The sequence below is a fragment of the Eleutherodactylus coqui genome, chromosome 6 (genome assembly GCF_035609145.1).
Source record: "Eleutherodactylus coqui strain aEleCoq1 chromosome 6, aEleCoq1.hap1, whole genome shotgun sequence".
In the NCBI taxonomy this organism is placed as follows: Eukaryota; Metazoa; Chordata; class Amphibia; order Anura; family Eleutherodactylidae; genus Eleutherodactylus; species Eleutherodactylus coqui.
This window is the reverse complement of record NC_089842.1, coordinates 8,330,526-8,346,634: the sequence shown is the minus strand read 5'-3', so window position 1 is coordinate 8,346,634 and position 16,109 is coordinate 8,330,526. Positions and strand designations below refer to the sequence as shown.

Genomic DNA, 16,109 nt, shown 5'->3' with positions numbered 1-16,109 from the left:
GCTGTGGATTCCACAGCCGACGCTCCGCTCCGGATTCCGCAGCGATAACCCTCCATAGCACGCTATGGAAAAATGATTTTTCGTGTACACGAGCGGAAACCAATTATGAATTCCGTTCGCCGACGAAAAATCCCAGCATGCTCCATTTCACTGCGATTCTCACATGGACAGAAACATTGAAGTCAATGAAAGCCGTCCGGTCCGCCGCCCATCTGCAGTTGGCACAGCGGGCAGGCCGCGGATTCTGCAGGAAAGCAGGAGTTTAAAAAAAAAAGGAGCGAACCGTACTGCGCATGTCCGACGGCGTGACGACCAGCGCATCCGCAGTACAGAAGAAAGAAGACCCGGACAAGTGCGCAGGGGCGCGGGAGGACTGTGTGCCGGATTCCCCGTGGACATAAGGCGGTCTGCGGTAAGAACTTCACAATGCTCTTACTTATTCAGCAGATCGTTTTCTCCTTTTAGTTTATATTTGTAGTAAATTTCTTCGGAATGTTTTGGTTTTTTAAAATTAAATTTTACAGAAAATTTGTATCTTTCAGAATTTGACATTTTCCTCTCGGACTCATCTGGTCGGAGAACATTAAATAGTTACTAAATAACTTCCTTCATATCCTCGCGGCATTGTTATACTTTCCTGCAGCTGCCAGCGACTGGAGGGGAGGCGGAGGGATCTAGGGAGAGGGGCGGGGACAAGAAGGGAGAGGGGCGGAACAAGAAGGAAGAGGGGCGGAGAGTACATAATTAGGGGAGGAGATAGGCGGAACAAGAAGGGAGAGCCGTGAGAGGGGCGGGGAGTACATAATTAGGGGAGGGGATAGGCGGAACAAGGAGAGCCGTGAGAGGGGCGGGGAGTACATAATTAGGGGAGGGGATAGGCGGAACAAGAAGGGAGAGCCGTGAGAGGGGCGGAGTACACAATTAGGGGAGGGGCGAGGCACATGCTTCTATCCAAGGAGGTAGCTGAGCGGACGGAGTGACCATGGAGGCCCTGCTAGCGAGGATTGAGCAGGTGCTGGAGGCCTGCAGACCGACGACGAGCGGAGCAGAAGCCCCTGACCAGCCGCCAGTGGGAGAAGGAGCGACGAGGAGCAGGCGCCGACGCAGTCCTCCAGCCCGTCTCAGCCATAGTCCCCCCGCCAAGCGCGGAAGAGGCTCGCGGTCAGCAGCGGACAGACCCCCGGGGCTCGCCCCGTCACAGGAGATGCCCGAAGCAGGAGCACGTGACACGCGGCCGGCTGCAGATGCGGGACCGCTCTCCGCCGCTAGGGTGCAGGACCACGTGGCCGCCGCGCGCCCGATCCCTGCAGGATGCCAGTCGGGAGGAGGAGACCAGTCAGGTAGGCGGAGCCCGGAGTGGTCAGGTGGATCAGTGCGGCCCTATTCAGTAGCCAATCAGAGCCTGCGCTCCTTGAACCAATCACAGCCAATCATTGAATGGCTATGATTGGTTCAACCACCGCTGCCACTGATTGGCTGAGCTGAGGTCCTCAGCCAATCACAGCCAGCACTTCCTAGAGGCGGAGATGCAGCAGAGCTGGACAGCTTTTAGGTCAGGGGTGTCAAACTCCTTTTAACTGAGGGCCACATCAGGCTTATGGTGACCTTCAAAGGGCCGATTGTAAGGCCGCCTGCAGACGGCCGGGTCGGATCCCGCTGTGAGAATTCTTGCAGCTGGACCCGACCCGCGCCCCTGCAGGATTCAGCGCGGCACTCCCCTCTCCCGCGGCTCCGGCTCTGTGGTGTGCCCGCTGCCCCGCACAGTAATAGAGCGTGCCGCAATTTGTTTTCCATGCGAGATTTCACGCAGACAAATCGCGGCCGTCTGCATAGGATTACATTTTGTAACGCAATCCTATGGCCGCTTCCACGGGCGGAAATTCTGCAGGTAATACGGCCGCCCGTGTGCAGGGGGCCTCCGCCAGTACAGTAAGCGTTCACACCAGCGTATGTGCGTCCATAATATGCCGTGAATAGAAGCCATTGAGTTCATTCCCATGATGGATATTGTCACACAGCAGGACCTATAATGTTACGTCCTGCGCACCCCGATAGGCCACTGAAGTGAACGGGCCGCGCAAATACAGGCTGAATGCGGAGAAAACCTGTGTATTCACTGCATGTGTGCGCACCATCTCAGGGGCCCGTCTGGGTTCCTTTTCACGTACGTAAATATACAGGCATGAGCGATTTTCGGTTGCGCAAATATGTAGCATATTTGTACGACTGAAATACAATTACACCCGTATGAACGAGCCCTAATAGTGACCCTGATAGTGGCCCCAGTAATAATAACTCCCATAGCAACGTTATAAACTATAAGCCCCCACCTCAGTAATAATAATAAGCAGCCTCCCCCCCCCCCCCCCCCAGAAATAAACAAAATAGGCAGGTCTCCCCCCCTAGTAATAGGCAGGTCTCCCCCCCTAGTAATAGGCAGGTCTCCCCCCCTAGTAATAGGCAGGTCTCCCCCCCTAGTAATAGGCAGGTCTCCCCCCCTAGTAATAGGCAGGTCTCCCCCCCCCAGTAAAAGGCGGGTCTCCCCCCCCCCCCCCCCAGTAAAAGGCGGGTCTCCCCCCCCCCCCCCCAGTAAAAGGCGGGTCTCCCCCCCCCCCCCAGTAAAAGGCGGGTCTCCCCCCCCCCCCCAGTAAAAGGCGGGTCTCCCCCCCCCCCCCCCCCCCCAGTAAAAGGCGGGTCTCCCCCCCCCCCAGTAAAAGGCGGGTCTCCCCCCCCCCCCCCCCCAGTAAAAGGCAGGTCTCCCCCCCCCCCCCCCCAGTAAAAGGCAGGTCTCCCCCCCCCCCCCAGTAAAAGGCAGGTCTCCCCCCCCCCCCAGTAAAAGGCGGGTCTCCCCCCCCCCCCCCCCAGTAAAAGGCGGGTCTCCCCCCCCCCCCCAGTAAAAGGCGGGTCTCCCCCCCCCCCCCAGTAAAAGGCGGGTCTCCCCCCCCCCCCCCCAGTAAAAGGCGGGTCTCCCCCCCCCCCCAGTAAAAGGCGGGTCTCCCCCCCCCCCCCCCAGTAAAAGGCGGGTCCCCCCCCCCCCCCCCAGTAAAAGGCGGGTCTCCCCCCCCCCCCCAGTAAAAGGCGGGTCTCCCCCCCCCCCCAGTAAAAGGCGGGTCTCCCCCCCCCCCCAGTAAAAGGCGGGTCTCCCCCCCCCCCCAGTAAAAGGCGGGTCTCCCCCCCCCCCAGTAAAAGGCGGGTCTCCCCCCCCCCCCCCCAGTAAAAGGCAGGTCTCCCCCCCCCCCCCCCAGTAAAAGGCAGGTCTCCCCCCCCCCCCCCCCAGTAAAAGGCAGGTCTCCCCCCCCAGTAAAAGGCAGGTCTCCCCCCCCCCCCCCAGTAATAGGCGGGTCTCCCCCCCCCCCCCCAGTAATAGGCGGGTCTCCCCCCCCCCCCCCAGTAATAGGCGGGTCTCCCCCCCCCCCCCCCAGTAATAGGCGGGTCTCCCCCCTCCCCCCCCAGTAATAGGCGGGTCTCCCCCCTCCCCCCCCAGTAATAGGCGGGTCTCCCCCCCCCCCCCCCCAGTAATAGGCGGGTCTCCCCCCCCCAGCAGTAGGCGGGTCCCCCCCCCCAGCAGTAGGCAGGTCCCCCCCCCCAGCAATAGGCAGGCCCCCCCCCCCGTCCCCCCCAGCAGTAGGCAGGTCCCCCCCCCAGCAATAGGCAGGCCCCCCCCCCGTCCCCCCCAGCAATAGGCAGGCCCCCCCCCCGTCCCCCCCAGTAATAGGCAGGTCCCGTCCGTCCCCCCCAGTAATAGGCAGGTCCCGTCCGTCCCCCCCAGTAATAGGCAGGTCCCGTCCGTCCCCCCCAGTAATAGGCAGGTCCCGTCCGTCCCCCCCAGTAATAGGCGGGTCCCCCCCCCCCCCCAGTAATAGGCGGGTCCGTCCCCCCCCCCCCAGTAATAGGCGGGTCCGTCCCCCCCCCCCCCCCAGTAATAGGCGGGTCCGTCCCCCCCCCCCAGTAATAGGCGGGTCCGTCCCCCCCCCAGTAATAGGCGGGTCCGTCCCCCCCCCCCCCCCAGTAATAGGCGGGTCCGTCCCCCCCCCAGTAATAGGCGGGTCCCCCCCCCCCCCAGTAATAGGCGGGTCCGTCGTCCCCCCCCCCCCCCCAGTAATAGGCGGGTCCGTCGTCCCCCCCCACCCCCAGTAATAGGCGGGTCCCCACCCCCAGTAATAGGCGGGTCCCCCCCCCCAGTAATAGGCGGGTCCCCCCCCCCCCCAGTAATAGGCGGGTGTCCCCCCCCCCCCCCCCCCAGTAATAGGCGGGTGTCCCCCCCCCCCCCCAGTAATAGGCGGGTGTCCCCCCCCCCCCAGTAATAGGCGGGTGTCCCCCCCCCCCCCCAGTAATAGGCGGGTGTCCCCCCCCCCCCCCCAGTAATAGGCGGGTCCCCCCCCCCCCCCCAGTAATAGGCGGGTCCCCCCCCAGTGATAGGCGGGTCCCCCCCCCCCAGTGATAGGCGGGTCCGCCCCCCCCCCCCCAGTGATAGGCGGGTTCCCCCCCCCCCCCCCAGTGATAGGCGGGTTCCCCCCCCCCCCCCCCCCGTAATAGGCGGGTCCCTCTCTCCCCTCCCCCCCCCTCCCGTAATAGGCGGGTCCCTCTCTCCCCTCCCCCCCCCCCTCCCGTAATAGGCGGGTCCCTCAGCTGGTAATCACTTCAGTGGTGAGCGGCGTCAGCACGCTTAGGTGATGTTCTAGGTGATGTATGTGTGGTTTTTATTTTTATAGCAACTAGGGCTTATTTTTGGGCTATGGCTTATATTTCAAGTTGCACCACATGCGACTTTGTAGCATCACCAAATTCCGGTATTGCCACTAGAAAACGCAGCGGAATCTAACGAACAGCTGACGCGATATCGCTGCAATTTCCAAATTTTCTCTCAAGTTTAGATTTTTTAAAAAGTAAAGACAAAACATTCTAACTGAAATTTACCGGGGAAACTCGGACGGGGGTGCGAGCGCAACATACGCAGAATATAGGGGGGAGGGGTGAGAGAAGGGCAGACGGGGCTAGCCATCAGGTCAGCCTCCACTTCAGAGAAAGGCAGCAGGAATCAAGTGGGAGGAGCCAGCTCTGCGGGGGGGGGGGGGGGCGGCGAAGGAAGGCAGCGCAGGCGACCTCCACATTCGCTCAGACAACAAAATGACAATTTCAAGGGGCTTCTGTGTCCTCTCCTTCCTTCTCCGCAGAGGAGCCGCAGAAGGAAGCTCGTTGCAGTCGTGCATCCCATCCCGAGGCTGGCAGCGGTGGCAAACAAGACGGGCATCAGGGACGGTCCTGCCTGACACAGCGCCACTGTTCGCGGTCGGTGTCTTCGACCAAATCATCCGGCGAAGGTCGTCACCAACTCCAGAGTTCCATCGAGGTGATAAGACCAGCAACACAGAACCAGAATGGTGGATGTAACGGCGAGCTCTCCCGGGGTGCTTCCTCTGTGCGCGGTGAGCGCAGCAGGGATCAGCACACAGAGACACAACGGAGTGCGAGACAGCCGTCCGACACGGCGCAGAAACCACCCGCGAGACAGCCATCCGACACGGCGCAGAAACCACCCGCGAGACAGCCATCCGACACGGCGCAGAAACCACCCGCGAGACAGCCATCCGACACGGCGCAGAAACCACCCGCGAGACAGCCATCCGACACGGCGCAGAAACCACCCGCGAGACAGCCATCCGACACGGCGCAGAAACCACCCGCGAGACAGCCATCCGACACGGCGCAGAAACCACCCGCGAGACAGCCATCCGACACGGCGCAGAAACCACCCGCGGTGCCGATTCCACCTGCGACACAGCCGTCCGACGGGCGAGCCGGTGAGTCTACCTGCCATAATGCTTGGTAAAATGTTTCTACTGCTAGTGATTCGAACAGCGATATTTTCCTGTATTTCCCTGGAAATACGACCCTGTCTTATGTTAATTTTTGCCCTAAAAGAGACACAGGGTCTTATTTTCGGGGAATGTTTTGTTAATAGTTAGCAGCGGCGGTCCGGCTCCCTCCCGCTGGTCTGAAGTTCCGTAGCTCCACCGGAACTCCCGTAGTCCTTGGCCGCCGACAGAACATCACTTCCTGGTTGTGGCATTCATAAATCCCGCCTCCAGGAAACGATGGCTCTGATTGGCCAGTGAATGCTGCTCCCAGCCAATCGCAGCCGTCATGCTGGTTCAGCGAGAGCAGCGCTCGCTGTCCAATCAGAGTCATCGTTTCCTGGGATTTATGAATACCAGAGAGTGATGTTCTGACGGCGGCCGAGGAGTGCAGGAAGTCTGGCGGAGCTACGGAACGTCAAGACAGCGGGAGGGAGCCGGACCGCGGCTGCTAGGTAATGTGTTCATTATATCTAATTTATTCAGTCTTTTATGTAGTCTAGCTAGGGCTTATTTTCAGTGCATGGCTTATATTTCAAGTCTCCCTGAAAAAAGCCAAAAATCAGGGTAGGTCTTATTTTCGAGGGAACACGATACTACAGCGTTAAAACTGCTGGCCAATTTTTAGAAAGAAAAGCGTCTTCTAGTGCTCTATAGTCCACCGAGGGGGCGTGGTCAGATCGGTTAGGGCTCACGCCCACGGCCATGATGGACTCCGCCAGCGGAATAGTGCAGCGGAGTCCTACACCGTGTCCCCCCCCCCCCCCTCCTAAAGACCCCATATGCACCTCCCGCATCCACTGTGCACGTCCCACCGGCGTGCATGCGTGTGACACGCTGTTAGTGCGTGATGGCACGGTGGGCGGGGACCCGTAATCACACGATACTTCCGCTGTGCTCCATTGACTACAATGGAAGCCGGCTGCGCGTATTCCAGCGGCAAAAAGAACCCGCCGTGGTCACTTGACACTGCGGAATTCTGCAGCGTGAACATTGAGCTGCGGTTTCATCAACACTATCTGTAGCGCTTACAAGCTGCATGGAGGCTTGGCTTGGTGGCGCTACAGCCCGCACCGTGTCCCGGAGGAGCTGCGGCAGTCGGTCAACAACCGTCAGCTGCGGCTCCGAGACCAAATGCTTCTTGTTGGCTCTTCAACGAAGGCCATTGTCGATTCTACGCGACGTGCAAATTCTGTAACGAATGTACCGCGTGCGGGAAATCCAGGAAAAACCGCGGACCTGCTGTGATGGGCTCGTCCGGCAGATCAGCGAAGGCTGGTGAAAAGCGGCTAACTGCAACTGATTGAGAAAAGTACCACAAGAAACGGGAAGCAAACCTCATCAGCGAGGGTTACACACCTCATCACTCACAACCATCGTCAGCGTTAGGCGCCAATCTGAAATCCGCGTCGGACAATATAGTTAGTCAAAGAAAAACTTTTAAAAGAAGTGGGACTGATGGCCGCTCCATTCCAGGAACCCCTCTTCCCGAATTTGCAGGTGTCTCTATTGCGTTTAGTCCCAAAAAAAGGAGGCAGGTGAATTCGGGCAGGAGAATCTGTGAATGACGGTATTACCAAAGGGCAAGCGGTGGTTTCGTACGCCTCTTTCAACCGCGCTTGGTGCAGTGTGTCGAAAACAGAACCTTCTTGACCAAGGCTGATATTGGGTCTGCCTTCCGTTTGCTGCCGGTGCCCCCGGAATGTCTTCATCTCCTGGGTTGCAGAGTAGAGGGTATGTGTCTACCGATGGGATGCCCTATCTCCTGCTCCGTTTTAGAGTGGGTGTTGGTATTCCCAGCGGGCATCACTCCGGTTATTCACTGTCTGGGCGATTTCTTATTTGTTAGTCTGAAAGATTCCTCGGTTTGTTAGTTCCTATTAACATTGTTTCGGAAGTTGAAGCGGTGTGCCGGTGCCCCCCCGGTTGGGCCTGTTACACGCCTGGTTTTCCTTGGTATAGAGAGATACCAACGACATGGTTTCTCAGTTACTGGAAGAAGTGGCGCGTTTAAGCAAAGCGGTTGAGTCAGTTGACGGTCGCAAGAAGGCAACATTGCATCAAATGCAGGTTCTTTTGGGACTTGCCAAGTTATGCCCATGGGTGGAGCGTTTTCTAGACAGCTTTCCCTGGTGACGATGGGTGCGGACTGGCTGGAAACCACAACCAATGCACAGGAAAATGGAGAAAGTCCAGCGTTGGGTGAAAAGCTTTCAGTCTAAAAAAATCCAAGCAGACATACATATTGTCCTTAATCATATGATTAGGGGCAACATGCTTGCCTGAAACATGTAAGACGACGGCACATGTTCTCTGTTCCTTTGTCTGCTTGGATCCTTCAATAAAGCCTGAAAGCGTTTAACCCAATGCTGGACTTTCTCCATTTTCCTGTGCATCGGTTGTGGTTTTACGGCCTTCTTTGAAAAAGCTGGGTTGGATCCTCAGGAATTCGGCACACACTCCTTCAGGATTGGGACGGTAACAGCGAATGCATGTGGTATTAATGCGGAAGGGGTTAAACCAGAGGCCTAACTTGAAGCTCACCCCACTACCTGCGCTAGCGACCCTCTTCCCTCACACCTCCTCCGATCCCTCTCCCAACTCGCCACTATATTTTTCTGACCTCTGGAATTTTTCCATCCTCTGTCAAACACTCAATCCTATCCCAAGTGCTAAAGAAACCATTCTCTTGACGCGACTGATGCTGCCAACTACCGACCCATTTCCAGCCTCCCCTTCATTTCCAAACTATTAGAAGGCCTGGTTTACTCCCGCCTTATAAGCGATCTCTCAGAAAACTCTCTTCGGGACCCCCTACAGTCTGGCTTCTGCCCCCTACACTCAATAGAAACTGCCCTTACAAAGGTGTCAAACGACCTCCTGACGGCCAAATCGAGGGAGGACTACTGTCTATTGATCCTCCTTGATCACTCCGTAGAGTTTGACACTGTTGACCACAGACTCCTCCTCAGTATCCATCGGCCTAAAGGACACTGCTCTCTCATGGTTCTCCTCTTACCTATCTGACCGCTCTCTGTATCTCCTTTTCTGGCTCTACCTCCCCTCCTCTTCCCCTTGCTGTTGGGGTTTCCCAGGGCTCTGTCCTCGGCTCCTCCCCTCCTCTTCCCCTTGCTATCAGGGGTCCCCAGGGCTCTGTCCTCTGCCCCCTCAACCTACCCTTGCCGTCGGGGTCCCCAGGGCTCTGTTCTCGGGCCCCCTCTTCCCCTTGCTGTTGAGGCCCCCCAGTTGTCTGTCCTTGGTCCCCTCCTCTTCCCCTTGCTGTCAGGGGTCTGTCCTTGGCCCCCTTACCTCCTCTTCCCCCTTGCTGTCATGGGCCCTCAGGGCTCAGTCCTCGGCCCCCTCCTCTTCCCCTTGCTGTTGGGGTCCCCCAGGCCTCAGGCAAATCATCAGGAGATTTGGCCTCCAATACCACCACTTCCTCCCATGCCATCACAGCACTGGTGCTCCAGAACGCCACCGACTGTCTGTCCGCTGTCTCTAACACCATGTCCTCTCTCTACCTAAAACTGAACCTCTCTAAAACTGACCTGCTGGTGTTTCCACCCTCCACTAACCGACCTCATCCTGACATCTCCATCTCAGTGTGTGGCACCATAACTCCCAGCATGCCCGCTGCCTTGGGGTCATATTCGACTCTGATCTATCATTTACCCCCTACATCCAATCTCTGGCCCGAACATGTCAGCTGCACCTCAAGAACATCGCAAGAATTCGCCCCTTCCTCACCGTGGACATGTTAAAAACGCTCACTGTTTCCCTCATCCACTCTTGGTTTGATTATTGCAACTCGTTGCTGGTCGGCCTCCCCTGCACCAGACTCTACCCTCTCCAATCCATCCTGAATGCGGCAGCCAGGCTCATCTTCCTGTCCAGCCACTACTCGGACGCCTCTGCCCTGTGCCAGTCACTGCACTGGCTGCCCGTTAGATACAGAATTCAATTCACACTCATCACTTTCATCCATTAAGCCATCCGCAGCGCCGACCTACATTGTCTCCCTCATCTCAATCCCTCACCCAGCCCTCTGCTCCGCTAATCAAAACAGACTAAGTGCCCTTTTAATTTGAACTTCTCATTCCCACCTCAACGACTTCTCCAGAGCAGCACCGGTCCTCTGGAACGCACTACCAAAGGCTATCCGGCCAATCCAGGACTCTAAAAACGCACCTCTTCAGGGAGGCATACCATATCCCCTAAACCAAACCCCTCTGTACTCCGCCTGATAACATGCTCCCTGTCCTACTGACTGCAATCCCTGCTAGCCACCATCAACTGCCCCCTGCAGTCACACTGATTCAGCCACTATACGGCCTGACCATTGTCTGTGTACAGCATCCCTCACCCTCCACCTCGCCATACTGTGCACATCTCCAGTCCCTTTACCTTCTGTATCCCCCATTATCTGTAGTATGTACGCTCGTTGGAGCAGGACCCTCACCCCTACTGTCTCCATCAGCTGATCACTACATGTAACCGGGGTTTTTGTATTTTCATACTTTTGTCTTTCTCTTCCCCCCCCCCCCCCCCCCCCCCTCCCCCCGTCTTGTAAGCGCTGCGGAATATGTTGGCGCTATATAACTAAAGATTGTTATTTCTTGTAACGGGGCCCCCAATTATAATGCTTTATTCATAGTACTGGGCTCCCTCTATGGAGAAGAGAGGCCTTATGGGCCCCCTAAGACTCCTGGGCCCGGGTGTAACCACATCCCCGCATCCCCTATAGTTGCGCCCCTGGAACAGCTGGGAAGGTATACGGATCAGATGGGCGTCCTGACTCGATGACTTACTGATGTGGTTTTTGTAGATAAGTTAAACCCGTTGCTGCTAGGAGCGGCGCGGCCGGCAGGGGACGGTTTGGTTTTCATTGCTTTTATGTCATTTCAGCAGGAGATAAGCGGCACATATGGATCGTCGGGAACGACTTCATTTACTGGGCTGAACAAAGGGCAAGAATCCGGCCACTCGGAGTGAACCTGGGCCTGAAGAATGCAGTGGTGCACTGGCATGGCATCAGGGGGCTTCAGTGGTCCAAGCTGTTATATGAAGTGGTAAGGATCAGAAGGTGGACCCCCAGGACGGTGGTCCTCCTCATCCATGCTGGAGGCAACGATATGGGAAGTACCAAAGTAGGTGAATTGATAGCGTTCATGAGACAGGACATGGGGCACTTCCGGAGGTTCTTCAAAAACGTGGTTTTAGTTTGGTCCGATATCATATCTAGGGGAGTGTGGAGAGGCGAGAGGAACCCGGGGGGCATTGAAAGAGCCAGGAAAGGGGCAAATCTAAAAATGTCACAGTTAATGCCGGTAATAGGGGGGGTGGCGGTGCGGCATTGGGAGCTGGAGGGACAGAATGCACACCTACTGAAGGAAGATGGTGAGAACCTGAACGAGGTGGGGCTGGATATATTTCTGTCAGGCTTGCAGGACGGGCTAGAAGCGGCGCTAGTGCTGGCAGAAGGGCGGAGAACAGCATAGGTAATATATGTCGCATCCTTCGTGGCGGGAAGCTTCCATGCCAGCAGTTTAGTTGTAGGAGAAGGGCATTCCATCAAGCCCGAGTTATAGCGGGGCTTTCGGATGCCTTTCCGAACTCAAGGACAAATTTTAGGGGAGCGTTTAACCCCTGTAGTGGCGCGCCCAGAAAATCTATAATTAAATGTGCTGAAGACTACCTAAGCCGGCCGCTGAAGGGGTTAAGCATGGAAGAGGTTTGTTAAAAGGTTGTAAAAAATTAATAAAGCCGTGCCTCACACTTAAAAAGCCAAAATGTGTGGAGTGTGTTCTTGGTTTAAGAAGGGGAGCGGGTTAATGTAGAAGAGGGCGGGGACATCCAGTCTTTTTTCCGGACGTTACACGGCTTATAAGGGCGCCCTCACGCTTGTGATCGCGATATCGTTGTGTGTTTTTTTTTTTTTTGTTTTTTTTTTTGTTTTTTTTTATGCGAATGTCCGTAGGACCTTCTAATGTTAAAAACGCATCGCATCCTATAGACATTTAAAAAAAGAACGTAGCGATATCGCGCTCGCTCATGTGAAGGCGCCCGAAGTGTAGCGGCAATTTTTTCTAATTTGGAAGAACTTTCCCAAACTTGTTTTTTTTTCTGGGCCGCGTTCAGTTGTGAAGCAGGTTTGAGGGGCCTGTGTGTTGGAAAACCCCTATAAATCACCCCATCATAAAAACTGCACCCCTCAAAGTATTCAACGCTATTTAGGAAGTCTGTTAACCCTTTAGGTTTTTCCCAGGAATTAAAGCAAAGTGGAGGTGAAACTTGTTTTTTCTGCATCGCAGCCGCATCTCTTATATTGCCTTGAATCTGCAGAAATATCCCCCGGGTGGCGCTAGTGCGCAGCGGGACACAAACAGGGGCGTCAAAGGCAGGAGCACGTTGTGGATTTTGAAATCTCCCTTTCGGGGTGCATTGACATCAGCGAGTCACACGAAGGGCTCTGATTCCGCAAGCGGATTAGTGCTGCGGATTAGTCCTGCGACTGCGGGGAAACGCATTGCGAGTGTTTGCGGTGAATCACAGATGCAATGGTCTTTCAGCGTGGAAGCGCAGTGTATCATCTGCGTGGAAAAAATATCGCAAGCGGGTGATTGCGTCAGAAAGTTGCCCGACTATACAAAGGGTTAATGCGCAGACGACATTCTTTTGTGGTGGTGAGCGCTTAGAACCGCCTTCAGAACGGCGTGCGACTCTCTTGGCTGAGCAATAAACCCGCCGATACCCAATACCCCGGTTACTGCAGTGCACACCCGATCCTGCACGGTCCATTCCCGCATTCCTGCTACCTTTTTATTCACTTAGGTGGTCTCCTAGCAACCTGCGAACTATCTGCCTACGAGTCCACGCCCACTGCGAATAGATCGCTCCTATAGAGATCAGTAGAGCCTGTACGCCATGCGGAATCCAAGCAAAAATAGAGCAGGCTGCGATTTATTTCTCAAAAAAATAGCGCTTTGCATCGGCGCGTCCGCTTGAAGCTGCGGAAGCGAACGCCTTCCACTGGGTGAATATTACCGCGGATCTTCGGCGTCGGTGCTGATCGCTGATTCCGCAATTGGAATCTGTTCGTGTGCCGGCGGCCCAAGACTCCTAAATCTCGCCCTGCAGTGCACCCCAGTGTTGCTGATGACCTTATTTACCTCCATGATGTTTCTCACAGCATGCTCTATTTTTCTGAGGGCTGCAAAAATCACGGGTGTTGTTTCCAGTGGGGATGGGGGGGGATTTACACACAAGTTGTGCGTGCGTGTGTGCGCGTCCGTGCGTGTGTGTTTTCGTTTTCCCTTATTGAAAATACGTGTGATTGCGCCTCTAAAACTGCAGCAGAAATCCGCAGCGAAGGCGTTTAGTTCTGCCGCAGATTCGAACACCCATTTCACCCTGTAACTGTGCAAAATTCAGGTTAAAATATCGGAATCCCGATTTGCGCAGAATCATGTTGAAGATTCCGCACTGATTTTGCCCATTGACAGAGTCAAATCTGTGACAAAATGCGCAGATGTCCACCGCAGGTTTAGATGCAAAATCCATGTGGAACGATCTTTCCCAGATTCCACCGTGTGAACACAGCTCAGACCCAATGTCCACGGGCAAATTTGATTTGCAGGAGCTCCGCAAATGGATTAAAGCGTGCGGATTTGATTTGTGGCCCTTTTGGCCCACTTTTGTTCGGTTCCCGCACCGACGGCTAGCATTGCAGTTAATGGAAGCCATCTGTTCTGCGGGAAAGCAGGAGATTAAAAGAAAACTGTACTGCGTCTGTCCGACGGCGAGCCAGAAGGATTTTGCGGACGCCACTGCTGGGGGAATGCAGGTAAGCGCGTCTCGCGGGCAGGGCGGGATTTTGTACGGGATTCTCTGCGCAGAATCTGCGCTTCAACGCAAGCAGTCTGTTCGGGAAAACCGCAGAGAATGCAGCATGCTGCAGGGGTTCTCCCTTTCAATGCGATCTGCGCGCCGGGGGAAATGTCATCCGTACGTATTTAATTACCTGCGGTGCCCAATGATTCTCCATGGGCGCAGATCGCACGCACTGGTGACCTGCGCAGATTTTTTAACCCCTTAGTTTTACTATAGCGCCGTCACTATGTCCTGCTGTTGCAGGATGTGTATGGAGGGAAGTAGCGCCGCCATCTCCCTCCATACAGCGCGGGCAATAGCTGTGCTCGGAGTTTAAATCCCCCGAACAGCCCCCCCCCTCCCCCCCCAACGCGGTAAGATCGGGGGAGCCGTGTAGGTGTCATGGCAGCCGGGGGCGGCATTAGCAGACTGCCTATCAAGCCATCCCTGTGGGGTGGCTTCATAGGCTGCCTGTGAAATAGCAGTATGACGTAATGCTACAGCAAAAAAAAATACCATATAAGTTTGGTATCGCAGTAATCGCACTGACCCATACAATAAAAATATCAGGTGGTTTTTGTTGCAGATTGTGCGCCGTAGAAACAGGACGCACCGAAAGATGGAGGAATGTCGTTTTTTTTTCCATTTCTCTCCGCTTAGAATTTTTTAAAAAGTTTTTCAGTACATTATATGGTACAATAAATAGCGCCATTGAAAAATACAACTCATCCCGCAAAAAACAACAAGCCCTCCTACGGCGATGGATAAATAAAGGAGCGACGATTTTTTTAAAAGGGAGTAGGAAAAAACAAAAATGGGAAAAAAGCAAAAAAGCTCCGTCACTAAGGGGTTAAATTCCATTTTCCCTGTGGACATGAAGTCTCGTGTTATGATTGTGCCCCCCAACCTCCTTGCTGACCGGCACTGCGGAGAGGAAGATGGGGAACTCTTTTTATAAAAGTTTTGTTTTTATTTACAATTAAAGTTTAGGGCTCCCCCGTCTTTTCTCCCGCAGCGGCGGCCGTATCACGCAGCCTTGTGTACTGACACATCTCCATGCAGTATCTTGGAATACTCGCTAAGATAGCGCATGTCCCATTCTTTGTGCGCTGTGGATGACTGTAATGTAAAGTTAGTTACCGCGAATTGCGCACACAAATCCACCCGTCTGATATGTGGTAAAGAATGCTTGTGTGATCGCCGTGCCTTCTTGTCACCACACGCCCAGAAACCACCCCGATGACCACACTCTGTGCCATCAGTTGTCTAGGGACAGCTGGGTCACAGAGCTGTGAGTGGGCGCCGGCGGATGATCTGCAGGGGCGGACACAGCGGTGCTTTCTCAGGCCTCTTTCACCCGGGCGACAGCGCTATTAATGTGAGAAAATGACAGCTGTGATCCCTCGATTACTGTGCCATATCGCGATTGTGTTGCATGACTTTTAAGCACTCTCTTGTTTGCATTTTTGGGAGAAGTGGTGGTGGTGGGGGTAGCCCTGAAATATAAGCCCTACCCTAAAATAAGCCCTACCTGCATAAAATAAAAAATACATCACTGAAGCGGTGCTGTCCGCTCAGCTGCACTTGTTTGAAGTCTTCAGGCAGCATTGAAGGGTTGTGATTGGTCCATCGAGTGCTGCGTTTATTGGCTGAGCCGTGGCGCTCGATGAAGCTTTCTGGAGGCGGGATTTATAAATGCCTAGCCAGGAAGCGGCGGCTGAAGATTGCAAACAAGTGCGGCGGAGCTTCGGAAAGAAGTGCGGCTGAGCGGACAGGTTGTGTTTTTTTTCTTTATGCACCTAGGGTTTATTTTAGGGCGGCTCCCACAGTGGGACTTCCTACTGTTAAAGTTGCATCGCACCGCCCAAAAACCGTGATTTTGTGTGATGCAACACATAGAAAGGCCCCATAGGGAAACATAGGCTACAGAACCATTGCAAATGGCAGCAATCTTCAGCATGGCACACGTTCTCGCACGGGCACTGCCAGGACGTTTACAGTGAATAGGCAGTCCTTAAGTGGTTACATTTGTTCTGTAGCGCAGTCGCCATACTTGCTCTGTCCTTCTTCGTCAAATGCTGGGCATCTTCCTCGTTACGTCATGACCGATGTTACAGGCGTTCTCCAACCTTACTAAAAAAATCTAGTAGCTGCTTAAAGCTAACTTCACACAGGCGAGCGTGATATCGGGTCGTAAAACACGGCCTGATATCGCGCTCAGAGGCGAGGCGGTTTGCTGTCAAGTAAAGACTCATGAGGCCGAGTCACTACTAGAGGCTGGAATACAAAACATGCAAACAACACATAATTGGCACAAGCCCAATCTCATGGGAAAAATAAAGGGGGTCTGGCACCCCCACACCCTCCTTACAAGATCACTGGAGA

General features: G+C 55.0%; 1 protein-coding gene across 4 annotated transcripts; it reads left to right on the top strand.

Annotated features, from left to right (window-relative positions):
- The first annotated feature begins 936 nt into the window (after nucleotides 1–936).
- LOC136631790 (serine/arginine repetitive matrix protein 1-like) lies at nucleotides 937–11,636 on the top strand. Of its 4 annotated transcripts, none has more exons than XM_066606133.1 (4): nucleotides 937–1,340; nucleotides 5,175–5,506; nucleotides 5,759–5,801; nucleotides 10,764–11,636. In XM_066606133.1, exons 1-4 carry the CDS (start codon nucleotides 983–985, stop codon nucleotides 11,351–11,353), a joined length of 1,323 nt encoding a protein of 440 aa, XP_066462230.1. In that variant the 5' UTR covers nucleotides 937–982; the 3' UTR covers nucleotides 11,354–11,636. The 4 variants fall into 4 exon arrangements, with proteins under 4 accessions (XP_066462230.1, XP_066462229.1, XP_066462228.1 ...); XM_066606132.1 differs by having other exon boundaries at nucleotides 10,761–11,636; XM_066606131.1 differs by having other exon boundaries at nucleotides 5,175–5,801.
- Nucleotides 11,637–16,109: the final 4,473 nt, after the last annotated feature.